This window comes from Ipomoea nil, unplaced genomic scaffold (assembly GCF_001879475.1).
Source record: "Ipomoea nil cultivar Tokyo-kokei standard unplaced genomic scaffold, Asagao_1.1 scaffold1421, whole genome shotgun sequence".
NCBI classification, from domain to species: Eukaryota; Viridiplantae; Streptophyta; class Magnoliopsida; order Solanales; family Convolvulaceae; genus Ipomoea; species Ipomoea nil.
In genome coordinates, this window is record NW_017617849.1 from 3,943,201 (window position 1) to 3,957,652 (window position 14,452).

Consider the following 14,452-nt stretch of genomic DNA (forward strand, 5'->3'; position numbering starts at 1 on the left):
TGTCCTACAACTACTACAATCATGACTATGATAACTTTGACCGCTCGTTATAGACTTCTGGTTAAGCCGATGTAACTCTAGCAACATTTTTAGTAACCAAACAGATAATACTTTCAGCGATGAGAATCTCCATTCTTGTTCCGTTATGTGACCTACTAACTAACTTGCAATAAACATGAATGCATGTAGTAATTTCATTTTTTTTTACTCTATTTTTTCGTTATTTGAACGTAAAATTTACGAAAGAAATAACCTTTTAAATTTAATAATTCCTTGCTTCATCCATTTCTTATTTTTCTACCCATTAAAGTCGTCATCACAATGAGTTGTAGAGGAGTTTCTTTCATCTTAAGCACAAGTTTGACTCATCATCACGAAACACAAATGATTCAACTAATAAATTGAACACTTTATTACTTACTATTGACCAAATTCATAATTTAAAAGTTTAAACAGACTTTACATCACATAATTCTTATTAATATAATATAATGCTGGCTAATCAAAATTCTGACTAAAATTCAAACCCTATAGTATATATAATGTTATAAACTGAATTAATAAAAATTATAATCCAAAGAGAGCTTGCAGAAAAAAATTAGACTTCAAGTGGGTCAAATTGATAGACAAAAGTAGTTGATGGGGTATACTGAAATTATTCGCAATCATCACAGCCAGTTTTCTCAAATCTAAATCTAAAAACATAATAAGTTTCAATCTAAGTTATACCTTAGTTTATGTCCGTTTTTTCTGTTAATTCATTTTATACCTTATGCTATACAAAATTATACTACATTATTTTTTAGATAAAAATAACCCTACCATTATAATTTTTGTAGTTCTGTTATTTTTTCACATTATTATTACCATGCATATGTCCACATGGATACACAATATTTTTGTGCATATAAAATAGTACGGAGTAGTAATAATATTATAATGTCCGTACATCATATTCGCTCAAATTTGTTCATTTGCTTCGCCAGTCAAATCTCGTCGTCGATTAAACCCTATTACCTGCCAAAAACCTCTGAAACCGATCAGCTATGGCTTCCAAAGATCGCGATAACTTCGTCTATCTCGCCAGGCTAGCTGAACAAGCTGAGCGCTACGATGGTTAGGGTTCCCACTCCCCACCTTTCTATTTCTCCGTCAATATGTGTTTATTTGTATGTATATGCACGTTTTATGTATGTATTTAGATGCAGATCTCTTTTTTGTTGTTATTGTTGTTGTTTTTTTCTTTTCTTGATTTGTTAGTTTGTTCTGCTTAAAAGATCCAAAAGAATAGAAAGATCCGAATTGTTTCGACCTTCCATAACTTTTACATTGCAGCTTCTTTGTTGATTATAATTACTTCTCCGTATCTAACAACTTTTTGAATTCAAGTTAAAAGAACATGTTTACTACTATCTATAGGAATTGGAATGGCAGTGGGATATTTATTTATTTTTCAGTCTTTTAAGTAAATCTAATTAGGAAAATCCGTTCTGAACTTTGGTAGAAATGGTGGATACCTTGAAGGATGTGGCAAAAATGGATTTGGAATTGAGTGTGGAAGAGAGAAACTTGCTCTCTGTTGGGTACAAGAATGTGGTGGGATCTCGGAGAGCGTCGTGGAGGATCTTGTCATCCATTGAGCAAAAGGAAGAGTCCAGAGGGAATGGGCAGAATGTTAAGAGGATCAAGGAGTACAGGCAAAAAGTGGAGACTGAGCTTACCAACATCTGCAATGATATCATGGTTTTGATAGATGAGCATCTTATCCCAGCATGTACTACTGGTGAATCAAATGTCTTCTATTATAAGATGTGAGAGATTTACTTGAACTTTTATTGACTGTTTCTATCAAATTTTGCCTTTGATGTTTTCCTATTTTGAATAGTTGTTCATTTGTTTTAACTTTTGGCTGCAGGAAAGGGGATTATTACCGGTATCTTGCAGAATTCAAAACTGGTGATGACAAGAGAGAGGTTGCTGATCTTTCACTAAAAGCGTATCAGGTATAGAATTTCTAGTACTTGTTCTTCATGACTTCACACTTTCCTGTTTTTTTTTTTTTTTTTTTTTTTTTTTTTTTTTGGTGGGGGTGGGGTATTTATTTAATGTGTCAAGTTTAGTAATCAGTTTCCACTGTGTCAAAGTTATCATTTTAAGTTGAGGGCCTCATGCTCATTATGCAATCAAAGTATCACTTCTTTTGGATTGTGTGAACAAACCAGTCGGTTCAAAATTTGATTTCATTTTGAGACATTGGAACTTTAAGAAAACATATTGATGTTCTAAACATAAGATTTTAATAGCTGCAAAAAGAATGTAAAGTTCTTAAAGATTTTATTGACCTGATGGCTGACATAGTAGAAGTAAGTTTTACTGGATTTATTTGTATGATGAAAGATACTTAGTTGAATTTTGGTTAAATTTGATCTGGAATACAGAATATCTTTTAATATCTCACTCCAGAATATTGTTAACCTATTGAATCTTTTTTACTTTACTTTTCCATTTACTTGTTTATGCTTCAAAGTTCAAACAAACCAGAAAGCTTATGTGAGCAAAAGCTATATTTTGTTATAGTTCTCAACTGGCATTTAATATAAAAATCTACCTCATTTTCTTTTCTGTCTTCTTCTTCTTCTTCGATTCCTATTTCTCTCCATGTCTTATGGTGTTTGCCTAAGTGTATGCATGATTATTCCTATGCCCCTAATCTTTCCTCTACTTATTACAGGCTGCTACCACTACAGCAGAGGCTGATTTACCACCTACACATCCCATTCGCCTGGGTTTGACTTTGAATTTCTCTGTTTTCTACTATGAGATCATGAACTCCCCTGAAAGGTTCTCTTTTCTCAATCATTGTCTTGGCCATAATGGCATAGTCTATTTTTATGATTGAGTATATAATATGTTACTAATCTGCTGGAACACTATTTTTTTTTTTATTTTTTTTTTGGGATAATTCTGAATCATTTATTTTAATTTTATATTTAGGGCTTGCCACCTTGCAAAGCAGGCTTTTGATGAAGCAATTTCTGAGCTGGATACCCTCAATGAGGAGTCATATAAGGATAGCACCTTGATAATGCAACTTCTGAGGGACAATCTTACCTTATGGACCTCTGACATCCCGGAGGATGCTGGTAAATACATTTAGTTTTCTCAAGATGTCATTCATTTTCTATGCAATCTAATTTTTCCAAATCATTTCTTGATGCCTAATATTTTAACAAATGTTCTTAATTTCATATGCTTGAGTTGAACTCAGTATACCACCCCTTTTTCTATGTATTGAGTTCAGAAACAATTTAGCTATACCTAGTCTTTTCATTTTATCAACTTATAAAAATCTGTACCTTAACATGCAAGAATTTGAAACATGCACTTCCAAAGAAATAAAATTATGCATATATATATACTATATAGTTTACATTGCATCAACTCCCTTAGAGAAATATAGTAGAAATAAATTGGTAGTAAATGATGCCACCTTATAGTATTTAATAGAGTTAATACCATCTGAAGTCCTCCGAGTATAGTGGTTTTGCTGCGTTTAGTCCTAAACTTTCAAATTGACCATCTGTGGTCCTTCGACTTTCAAATTTAACCATTTGTGGTCCAAGTTAACCACCCATGGTCCTTCAACTATTAAATTTTAACCAACCGGGGTCCTTTCAAGAGGACCACGATTGGTTAAATTTCTAAAGTTGAAGGACCATGGTTGGTTAAAATTTAATAGTTGAAGGACCATGGGTGGTTAACTTGGACCACGAATGGTTAAATTTGAAAGTCGAAGGACCACAGATGGTCAGTTTGAAAGTTTAGGACTAAATGTGACAAAACCACTATACTCGGAGGACCTCAGATGGTATTAACTCTATTTAATATGTAGTAACAGTTTTCAAAGTTGAACCTTAAGCCATTTCATTGGTGTAATTGGGATCAATACATGGAAAGATGAAGATCTACATACGGAGTATAAAAGTAGCATTAAAACTCATTCTCTTTAATTGAGCTTTAGTTGTAGACTTGAGGTAATTCATGTTTAGGTATTAATATGTACTTGCGCCATTCTTTTGGGAACCCTGCTTATGAAGAAAGAGAACCTTTGTAGTAAAAGTAGTGGGCCTTTCAATAACCTAGCTTGTTGTATTTCGGACATTCTGGTAAGGTCTTTGGCCATTTGTCACAACTGCATTGGTTGCTTTTCCAAATTCCAATTTAGGAATTTTTTGCTTCCTTGAAGGAGATAATATTTGACTGGAAATATTGAGCTTGATATTTATATGCACATGGCTAGTGCCATGGAATATAATCTCATTTAGCACATATTGCTTTATTTGTTGTTCTTTCAGAGTAATGATCATAAAAATGCAACCTTGGGTGTGCCCGAGCCCCTTATGTGTTTTATTATTTTTATTTAAAAAAAAAAACTTTTTATAATAACCAGAATTTTATTTCATTAAGTCATGGATAGCAGAAATTGTCCTTTGATATTATCACAAAAATGTTCACATTCAAATTTGAACAGAAGATACCCAAACAGGGGATGCTGCAAAAAAAGCGGGAGGAGCTGGGGATGCAGAGGTGGGTTGTCAGACATCTCATAATGCTCTTCTCCATTGTGATTTTTGATATTGTATTTCCTTCTCATTTGACAATGCCTATGTGTGTTGTTCTCTTTGCAGTGAAGTATTAAAGATGATTAGAACATCACGTGTTTCTGGAGAAGGGGGTGGCTGAGGATGCACCTGGCGATGTATGTCTTAAAACATTATAGATATCGACTGTCGTGTCTTGTTGTGACTTGTTTTGTTTTTCATGTCGGATGTTGATATAAGGTGTGTGATTTGCTGCATGCATCCCCATGCCTTTCCTCCTCGTATAGTGTTTAGAAGATTGGTTTTGGCCTATAGGTGGTTTTATTTTTTTTTTCAAAAGACTACCAGAGTCCAACTGATCATTTTAGCTGTTCGCATGTTGTCTCAGCCTTATAGTTCAACAATTTCTTCTTCTCTTTTATGATAATAAGTAGAGCACAATTTTGGTTTTGGCGTAGTTATGGTGAATAATGATATCCATAACACCAATAGTCTATAACGCTCCAGTTAAGGATCTTCTATATTCCTACTTTGTGAACAAATATCTTTTAATCCATGAGTGAATAATGTACAGAAAGCAAAATTTTAGTGATATTAGTGTATGAGTTGTTTATTGAGCATTTTTGGGTTATATGAGAGAACATATTACATATCTGCTCCATTGTTGTGCTGATATTAAATGAGTTTCATGATTGGATGGGTTTCAAACTTGAAACTTTCTTTATGGAAGATATCAGTAATGTTGTCAGGTTATAAGGTACTTGGTTTTAATTTTATTTTTAGTACTCGTAATATTAGTTGTTTTTTTTAGTACTAGTAATATTAGTTGTTTTGTAAAGGAGATTCGATTGGCGAATAAAGTAAAATATTAGTAGAAAAGTATAGCAATGTTCTCAGACCACTAAGCAATTGGAATACACATAGATGTTCCCACTAAAATCTTACTCTTCCCCTTTTTATGTTGGTACTTGTTGGCTATTCTCAAAATAAGAATTTGAGGTGTGATTTTTTTTTTTTTAAATAATCATCAAATATTATTACAAAGGAAGGGGGATACCCATACAAACTACGCCTACAACAAGGCTCAAAACCTAAACCTCCCACATAAGGGAGCATTTCGATACCAGTGGACCACAAGCCACTTGATAATAATCATCAAATATGAAATTTATAAAAGCACAGCATGATGTCAAAACTGAAGTTGTAATCCAAACAATCTGTAACGTAGTTCGGGCAAACAACCCTAATCTGCGAGGCACTTCTCAATTTGAGAACTTGCCTAAATCCACTAAAAGCTCAATATTTTAAGTACACTATTTGGAACTTGAGATTACACAATAGAATGATCTTTCCTACCAAACTATTGAAACCTAAACACATGTACTACTTTCTAGGGGAACTTAGTATCATATTCTCATAGACTCTCATACCTCACAAGATTAATATTGAATGCTTGATCTCTGTGATAAGGACAACCCCTATTTATAATAGTTACTTCTAACTCAAACTAGAACTAGAAAATCTTCAATGTTATTCCTCTTAGAACTAGTATTCTTCAATATTTATTCCTTTTAGGACTGGTATTCCTTCATAGAACTGGAATCCTTTTTGCACATAACTTTGACAAAATCTTTGAGTCAACAAAATATATTCTTGATTTTTTTAAAAATATAATTAATCCATTGAGCTCAAAAAAATTTAAAATAAGCACTTGATCTTGAAAAATATAAATACTGGGAATATATTTGATTTTAATGAACTTTTGGTTATAGCTGATTTTGATGATACATCAATTTTTTTTAATTAAAAATATTTTAGAAAAATGAAAAGAGTTGATTGAATTTTTGTTACCAAGTTCGTGTTTCTATTTAAATTTGTTTTCTTTTTTAAATGATAATACAATTATGTTTTAAAATAATTCGAGGCGGGGCCGACCGCTATCCCTAGGCCCGTATTTTGGCGGGCCCTACTTCGTCGGCCCGTTTCGACAACTCAGGAAGGAAAAGTGCAAAAAAACTTTTTTTAAAAAAATAATGGAATATTCGTATTGTATGCCAAAACTGATCCCAGAACAGTGGTAGAAGAGTAGTAGTCCCCGTAATTGACACTTGTGAGCCGACGTTCCATTAATAAGGCGGGAATTCTCTCCCCTTTTCCCTCTCCACTGGTTTTGTGCTGGATGTTAACTACTTTTTGCCCAATTGAACACTAGAATCAAACTTCCCTTTGAATCCCCCAATTCAATACATCCTCTCCTCACGCAGGCACGTCAAATTCGGGCAAAGCCATGGGAGATCTTGCACCTACACATGACAACAATGAAACCCACAAGATTTCAGCTGTCATATTTGATTTGGACGGTACCCTTTTGAACACAGGTCCTCCTTTTCCTCTTTATCTGTTTCCTCGAATGAGTTCTGTGTTTGTTTCGACATAAAGATTGTTTTTTTTTTTTTTTGGGTGTGTGATTATGGGGTTGCAGAGCAGGTAACGAAGGGGGTTTTGAAGGAATATTTGGGTATATATGGGAAAGTACCAGATAAGGAGAAGGAGATTAAAAGATTGGGGATGACTCAGAAACAGTCTGTCAGTGCCATTATCAAAGATTATGATCTTCCACTTTCTCCTCATCAATACATTCAAGACATCTTACCCTTTTATCAGGGAAAGTGAGTCTCTTACACAATATGAATTCAACTTTACTTTTTTAGAAAAATGTTATCTTTATAATTTATTACACAATCTGGTTTTAGTTTTATAGAAGTAGGTATATGATATCTGCATACACTTACTAGACAGCTTTTATCAACTGAGCACCCCATCAATGAGTCAACTTTCTCTGACTTAAATTAAAATATTTTGATGAGATTTTGATAAAAGAATTGCAATTATGATTGAAGAATGGAGTGTATCGATTCTGAAAGTTATACATGGATTACATGCCATATATGTGCTTGTTTTATGTTTCCAAGTAACCTGATGACTGTATTAGATAGTAATGACGTTGATATGATGTTCATCCAATGAGAAGTTTGACATCTGATTGTAATTAAGCATATGAGCTCAAGTATCACAGAGTGTAGATTTTGCTATACGTGAAGTTCTTTCTGGTTTTAGCATTAATATGTTTGAAATTGTATATATGCTGACAAATTTCAACTGGCATTAGTTTTATACAGATATTGTTTCTACAATTTGTTTTTGTTAGGTGGCAGCTAGCAAAAGCACTTCCTGGAGCCAATCGCCTTATGGCACATCTTCATAAGCAAGGAATTCCCATTGCACTTGCTTCAAATTCCCTAAGGAAAAACATAGATGGGAAACTCGCTTATCATGAAGGTACTCAGGCGTTTTCTTAATGGGATTCCTTAAACCTTGATGTTGGAACTTCTCAGTTGGCTTTCTCTATACAACTGCCTCAATGATTAACCAAAAAGCTTTGCTTTGAACTCTCTTTGCTTATTGATGTGTTCATTTGTGATTTCTTCTCTTACTGAACAAGATCACATTATATTTACCATGAAATCATGTCTATCACTTGCACTTGTGATGTTCTCAGTAATCATTTGTTTGTTATTCAATTTGATGTCGTTTCTTTTAATTTTTAATTCTCCAATTTTTATAGGTTGGAAAGAACGCTTTGCAGTAATTCTTGGAAGTGACCAGGTTAGAGCAGGGAAACCAGAGCCAGACATGTAAGTTAACAAGTTCATTTTATGGATGAAGTAATTATATTCCCTCTGCTCAGGAGTTTCTTAAGTAGTATTTTAAGGCCGAGACATGTAAGATGATGACAAAAGCATTATCCTAATACGTATTTCTGCAACTGATTGCTTTTTCAATACCTCTTGTCAATAGATTTCTGGAAGCTGCAAGCAGGATGAATGTGCATCCGGCTGACTGTCTTGTGATAGAGGACTCTGTGTAAGTTTTCTTCGTATTCAAGTGAAGTTAAATTTGAACTTCATGTACTTTCTTGCAAAGCTTGCGCTACATTGAGCTACTTCCTTAATAGAAGAATGTCTTGTATGGAGCCATAAAATATAGCTGTACTCCATTTCTACCCGTCAAAACAAGTTTCTTTCTCTTCTTTTCGGTTTATTTTCGCTTGGGAGGACTGCTGTATATGTTACATGATTGTGCGAAGTTGTAATTGTAGTTCAATTTTACAGTGTCGGTGTTAAAGCTGGAAAGGCTGCTGGAATGAAGGTAGTTGCTGTGCCATCAGTACAAACCGAAATTGATCAGTATTCTATTGCTGATTCTGTGCTTCATTCGATTCTTGAGTTACAGCCCGAACTTTGGGGTCTCCCGCCATTTGGAGATTGTATAATTCTTGCCCAACACATCCACCCTCTGCTTGTAATCCCAATTTTCTTGCTTGTCTGATGTTTTGATTTTCATGTAATTATCGCAGGTATAGATAATGTATTGCCTGTTGAGCCTGTTTTTTTCAAAGGTTTTTACAGCAATGGACGCCTCCGTGAATTTACAGGTCTATGACACCTCCTCGATCTCTAATTCACTACTCTTTTCTGGAAAATAGATTCATATTGTTGCTTCCATGGTTGCATTACTTGCCAAATTTATCTGGAATTTTCTTCAATATAGAAAACATTCTCGTTTATCCACCCATCCATCCTGATGTATAAGAAAAAATGTATAAAAAGTACAAACTTATTTGGTTGTACGTGATGTATGAGCAGTGGCATATGTGTATCTCACAAATGAATGTTGCTGTGTTTAGATGATATATTGGCTGATCTACCTGATCAAGTTTTTGGAATTTATGTTGGATGGGCAAAGATCGAGTCCAACGAGTTCTTGAAGATTGTTGTCAGCGTTGGATGGGAAAATGACAGCTGCAGTTCAAATAGAAATATTGTGAGTGAAAAACCCGATTATACTTGTGATATATTTTTCTTTGTGGGCAGTAATTTATTTCATGTGCCTTTTCTACTTTTTCTAGCAAACCTTCATACCTGATGGAAACAATGAAGATCTACATGATTGCGAGATGGAGCTTGTTCTTGTGGGTCACATCAGAGGATCATATAGCATGGTAAAATTCAACTTTTGTGTGTTATATATTTGTCTGCTGAAAAAGAAAAAGAAAAAGAAAATGAAGCACTTTATGTATGACATTGATGCTTATGAAATCAAGAATGTTGCAATGTGCAGAAAACAACCAACTTTCTTGACATTCTTGATGAAGACAAGTCGATAGCAAGCGCTGCGTTTTGCCACCCAGAATTTTCCCTTGACACCTGCAAATCTGTATTTCCTCAAGAATGAAAATGGAGGACATTAGATTCAGAAAATGTGTCAGTTTTTTTCTTACCTATTTATGAATCTCACCTGAATATTACAGACTTACATCCCTTTCTGATTGCCACAATTGCAGTCATTTATGCTACACAGCTATTTCTTTTCACAAAATTACCAGTTCAGTATTTTACTATTTTTTCCATTGACATAAAATGAAAGCTTATTTCATTCATTAGAAAATGGGTAGAAGAAAGAAGTCTCTTACAGGATTAGCTTCAAGATGGTAGTAGAACAAGAAACCAATCATTTTTGGGCATAGCTTCAAGACTATGCAATCAATTTTGTCACTAATTGAGCAGCTCTATTATAGTAACTACATCTGTATGCATTTTCCATAAATGTTTTTGACGAGAAAAACCTGCAACTATTATGCACTGAGTAAATACTGTCTTCTGACCCCTAACCGACCTAGGTTACCCACTGGATTGGGTGTTGAACTTGGAACCTTGGGTTACCAAATCAATAACCCGATCAACTTGGCTGTAATTTATTATTTATTCAACAAATGAAACTAGAAAACTTTTTTTTTTTTCATACACATCGAAAATACAAACCCAAAATGCAATACTAAAATAAAATTCAGTTGGTTTAAGCCACAACATAAAGAACAGTTGTACAGATATTTGGATGTAGTACTGCACCTATAGTTTCAGACTCTTACAACATCCCACCAAAAAGAAAAAGAAAAGAAGAAACACTAATCCATGGCCGTTTAGGGGGTGGTGTTGTGGTAGTCTTCAACAACTCTTAAGACTACAACTCTTAGTTGCTAGACTGGCGCAGTTCAGGACGGACGAAATCGGCATCTGCAGGAACAGATATATCGACAGTGGGTCTCAACTGGGCACAAACTTCGATGGCACCGTGCACAGGGTCTGAGAGGAAGTTGCTGATGAGGTCTCTGTTGATGGGAGCAGAGTTGTCCACGGCCACGAGTGCCTGCTGGGTGAGAATATAATCGAATCGAGGCGCCCACTTCCTTGATCCTAGACGTGCCGTTGTTGAGCAATTGTCAACCATGAATGAAACTCCGCGAGCATGCATGAAAGGATTCAGGGAATCAACAGACTCGATCACGCTTTCGTTTATGATCTCAGAGTACGAGTGCCCTTTCTTCCGTAGAATCTCAATCTGTTTATAGTTGCCAAAAAATAGGATGTTCAAATGATGATTCCTTTAATGACATGGAAATCCATTTTTAAAAATCTACATGTGGCGAAAAATACTGACAAGGAACTCTAAAAAATGGAACTCACCTGAGCCATCATCAATGCTACATAGACACCTGCGGTGAAGGGATATAGAGGACCAAGATCACCAGCTGGGCGGACTGCTCGCACACGCTGACCAACTTTCCACATCCGTGTCTGGTCAATTTTGCCCATTGGGAAAGCTGGTAGACCCTCCTTTTCCTGTGACGATTACCAACATTGTTACAAATAATTCACTCACAAAAACTTTGATTCCAATTCCATAATTGTACATATCCAAACAACGAATTTAATTAGTAAAAGTTATTCTATATGTTAAACCAAACAGGCCCAAAGTTCTTTAGAAGTATAGGAACCAACTTACATAGAAGCGACGCCCTGCCAGGACAACGCTCCGAATTTCACTGCCTGTGGCTACATCTTCATAGCACTCATACAAGATATCCATGCAAGGGTAATATGAAGCACTATATGCAGTCTCAAATTCCCTCTTTCCCTCGTCACTCAATGAGTTGTACACAGCCAACATGCCCTATTAAAAAGCACAGTAAGGAATATCATAGAAAACATCATAAGAATTTCAAGATGGCTTCAGACAAAGGAGCCTGTTGAAACCAAGAATTTTAAAGTTTAAGGAACTTAAAGCAAGAACCAACCTGTGTTGATATGGTCCTTGAAATGATTCCGGTTATGCACTCCACAGTGTTCTTATAGGCAAGCTCCTCATCCATTCCATGTTCAGTGTACCTTCTAAACAGAGACTCGACTATGCCGTGAACGGCACCGAGTAAAATCCCTAACAATGAAATGAAAATTTTTTAGCCAAGATTATTAAATAGTTCAAACAAACTAACATAGGATGTATCTCACCTCGTTCCCCAAATATATCACTCTTGTACTCCTGCTCTAGAGTAGTAGCAAAAGTAAACGGGGAGCCAAGGGCAACTGACCACCCAAGGGCAACATCAGTGGCCCTGCCATCAATATCCTGCATATGAAAATAGAGTAAGACATATCCCATACAACAGGAGGCCAAGGGACCAAATAAGAGGATGGAAGAAAGAGAGAACTTTGGAGACCTGGTGGACTCCAAAACTTGAATTAATTCCAGCACCATTGATTTCTTTTCCTTGCACATACAACCTCCTCACTGAAGGGCCCATTCCTTTCGGACATACAGCAATAACACTAATGTTCTTAGGGAAGTCCAGACCCATTGACTGCAAATGGCCAAGAAGGAATCCATGTGACAGCCCAAGAATACTATTTGGCTTCATGTGTGAAAATACCTTTTCATAGTTATCAGCCTGCAGTGCATCACAGAATTCAGACTAAATATCATACTGAAATGACGTGTTGAATGCAGAAAGCGACAGTTATGTGAAAAGACTCTTCCTAATCCAAAAAATTAAAACTTAAAAGAGAACATAATCAAAGGGCGATCAATAACATTGTAAGTATTACTTACTTAAATCAGAGAATGAGCATAAAAAATGTTATTATTTTATTTCCTAAAAGAGGCACAGAGGTCCAGAAAATATCCTAAAATTCTATAAGGACATTGAATAAGCAGTGAAAAATGCAGGACATGAATAGTCAAATATAAGACTGCATGTCAGCAGCTGAGGCTCAGTAGAAGTGTCAACCTGAGCTGAATCTGAAATTAAGAGAAGCACTAAATCACTGCCAGAAACAGTCTCCCATATGTCCCCTAAGGTTCCATTCTCTTCAGTAAACCCAGCAGCCCGGGCCTCATCAAAGGAGCGAGAACCCTTCCTTAAACCAATCTGCACAAACAAATGTGCATACTTAATTAGCTCCACATGAGACAGGCAAAATGAAATATATGAATTTATTTTTCAAAAAAAAAAAAAAGATTGAGAAAAATGTGCAGAAATAATTGAATTTTTCCCTCATTCACTTCCCTTTCATTCTTATCGTTCTACTCTTTACTTGATTTAAGAAGAAGAGGGATAGAAGTATTATCACCTTGACTACAATGTCAGATTTTGCTTCAGCAAGAGAATCCCTCAAATTTTGAGCTTGAGCAGGTCCCTGTCAAATACATAACACCAACAAGAAGATTTAATTATATTGATAAAAAAATGACAGCCAAACTTAAAAAACAAATGCTTTCATCACAATATGAACAAGAAGATGTAACCCAGAGCAGACACTCGTTTTATATGAACATAGCACATGGAGATTTTCATTTAAAACTGATGGTCTTTGTAATGGCAGTACACGGGACATGGAGAAAACATTTAATTTAGCCTTTTAATCTATCATATAAGCATTCCACAACTTGAAAGTTATCTAATTTATTTATAAATAAGATACACTAAAAAAGAAGACGACCTGCGAATACATTGTAACAAATAGCAAAACAAGGTGAACTTATACAGTTATACGGATCATCGATCATTTAATCAAATAGGATGTGAGGAAAAGTGTAGCTAATAGCTTTTGATCCATATGCTCGATTCGAAATGAGAAACAATTAATGAATGAAGCTTCACCTGTGAACCCCAGCCAATAACTCCAATCTGCTTAATTCCCTTGAATGCATCCGGCAACAGATTGAACAAATCCCTTCCTCCTCTCACAATGTACTACATCACCAGAATCCAAACATTAAGGCCAAACCATTCATTTCAACATAGAGAGTAGAGACATATACATAGAAGCACACAGGAATACCTCATCGTGGCCAGCGAGGGAGACTTTCTCCTTCTTAAATACGGAGGTCTCGAAATCGAGGGAAGTCGGCGACTTGATGGAGGCTGGAGCGGCGACCATGCGAGCTGCGAGTGCAGAGCCGGAGGTCGAGCGAATGGCCGGAAGAGCCCGAGCCCGAAGCGATCTTAAGGAAGGGTTGGAGGAAAAAATTGATCCTAGGCTGTGTGGGACGGCTGCAGTAGACGGCTTTAGGGTTTTAGAGGCGGTGGCGGAAGAGGAGGAGGCGGATATAGAGAAGGAAGTCGGCGCCGGCGCCGCCATGAGTAGTTATACGAGGTTGAGGAAAAATGGGATGCGGCGACTGTGCGTGAGGGGAAATGAGATTTTTGCCGCACTCTCATTCTGCACTGTCTTTTATAGTGTATGAGAATCAGGTGTTTGGTACACTGCACTACAGGCTGTATAATGACAAGTAAGCCCCTACCATAAGGAAATTACTACTTATTTAGTTTCTGTTATTTTTTATTGTAAATAAAATTCTTCGTACTTCGTTGAATCGTTGTTGTCTTGCGCTTTACAATATATTTCTCGGTCAGCAAACTAGTCCGCTCATACTTTAGCTAAGGTGAATGG

At 35.8% G+C, this 14,452-nt stretch overlaps 3 protein-coding genes across 4 annotated transcripts; 2 read left to right on the top strand and 1 right to left on the bottom strand.

The window, feature by feature from the left end:
* The first annotated feature begins 946 nt into the window (after positions 1–946).
* LOC109187788 (14-3-3 protein 9-like) lies at positions 947–5,053 on the top strand. The gene is made up of 7 exons (XM_019338113.1): positions 947–1,116; positions 1,505–1,811; positions 1,916–2,003; positions 2,732–2,841; positions 2,995–3,143; positions 4,532–4,587; positions 4,689–5,053. The coding sequence occupies exons 1-7, from the start codon at positions 1,047–1,049 to the stop codon at positions 4,689–4,691; spliced, it is 783 nt and encodes a 260-aa protein (XP_019193658.1). The 5' UTR covers positions 947–1,046; the 3' UTR covers positions 4,692–5,053.
* A 1,639-nt stretch (positions 5,054–6,692) lies between these two features.
* LOC109187784 (bifunctional riboflavin kinase/FMN phosphatase-like) lies at positions 6,693–10,017 on the top strand. Of its 2 annotated transcripts, none has more exons than XM_019338105.1 (10): positions 6,693–6,979; positions 7,084–7,270; positions 7,810–7,940; positions 8,227–8,296; positions 8,460–8,525; positions 8,774–8,928; positions 9,019–9,096; positions 9,349–9,485; positions 9,571–9,663; positions 9,783–10,017. In XM_019338105.1, exons 1-10 carry the CDS (start codon positions 6,889–6,891, stop codon positions 9,894–9,896), a joined length of 1,122 nt encoding a protein of 373 aa, XP_019193650.1. In that variant the 5' UTR covers positions 6,693–6,888; the 3' UTR covers positions 9,897–10,017. The 2 variants fall into 2 exon arrangements, with proteins under 2 accessions (XP_019193650.1, XP_019193651.1); XM_019338106.1 differs by having other exon boundaries at positions 7,089–7,270.
* A 424-nt stretch (positions 10,018–10,441) lies between these two features.
* LOC109187781 (ketol-acid reductoisomerase, chloroplastic) lies at positions 10,442–14,225 on the bottom strand. The gene is made up of 10 exons (XM_019338101.1): positions 13,841–14,225; positions 13,660–13,752; positions 13,130–13,195; positions 12,787–12,927; positions 12,220–12,447; positions 12,011–12,128; positions 11,797–11,936; positions 11,505–11,672; positions 11,186–11,341; positions 10,442–11,060 (listed from the first exon to the last, which is right to left on the bottom strand). Exons 1-10 carry the CDS (start codon positions 14,138–14,140, stop codon positions 10,692–10,694), a joined length of 1,779 nt encoding a protein of 592 aa, XP_019193646.1. The 5' UTR covers positions 14,141–14,225; the 3' UTR covers positions 10,442–10,691.
* Positions 14,226–14,452: the final 227 nt, after the last annotated feature.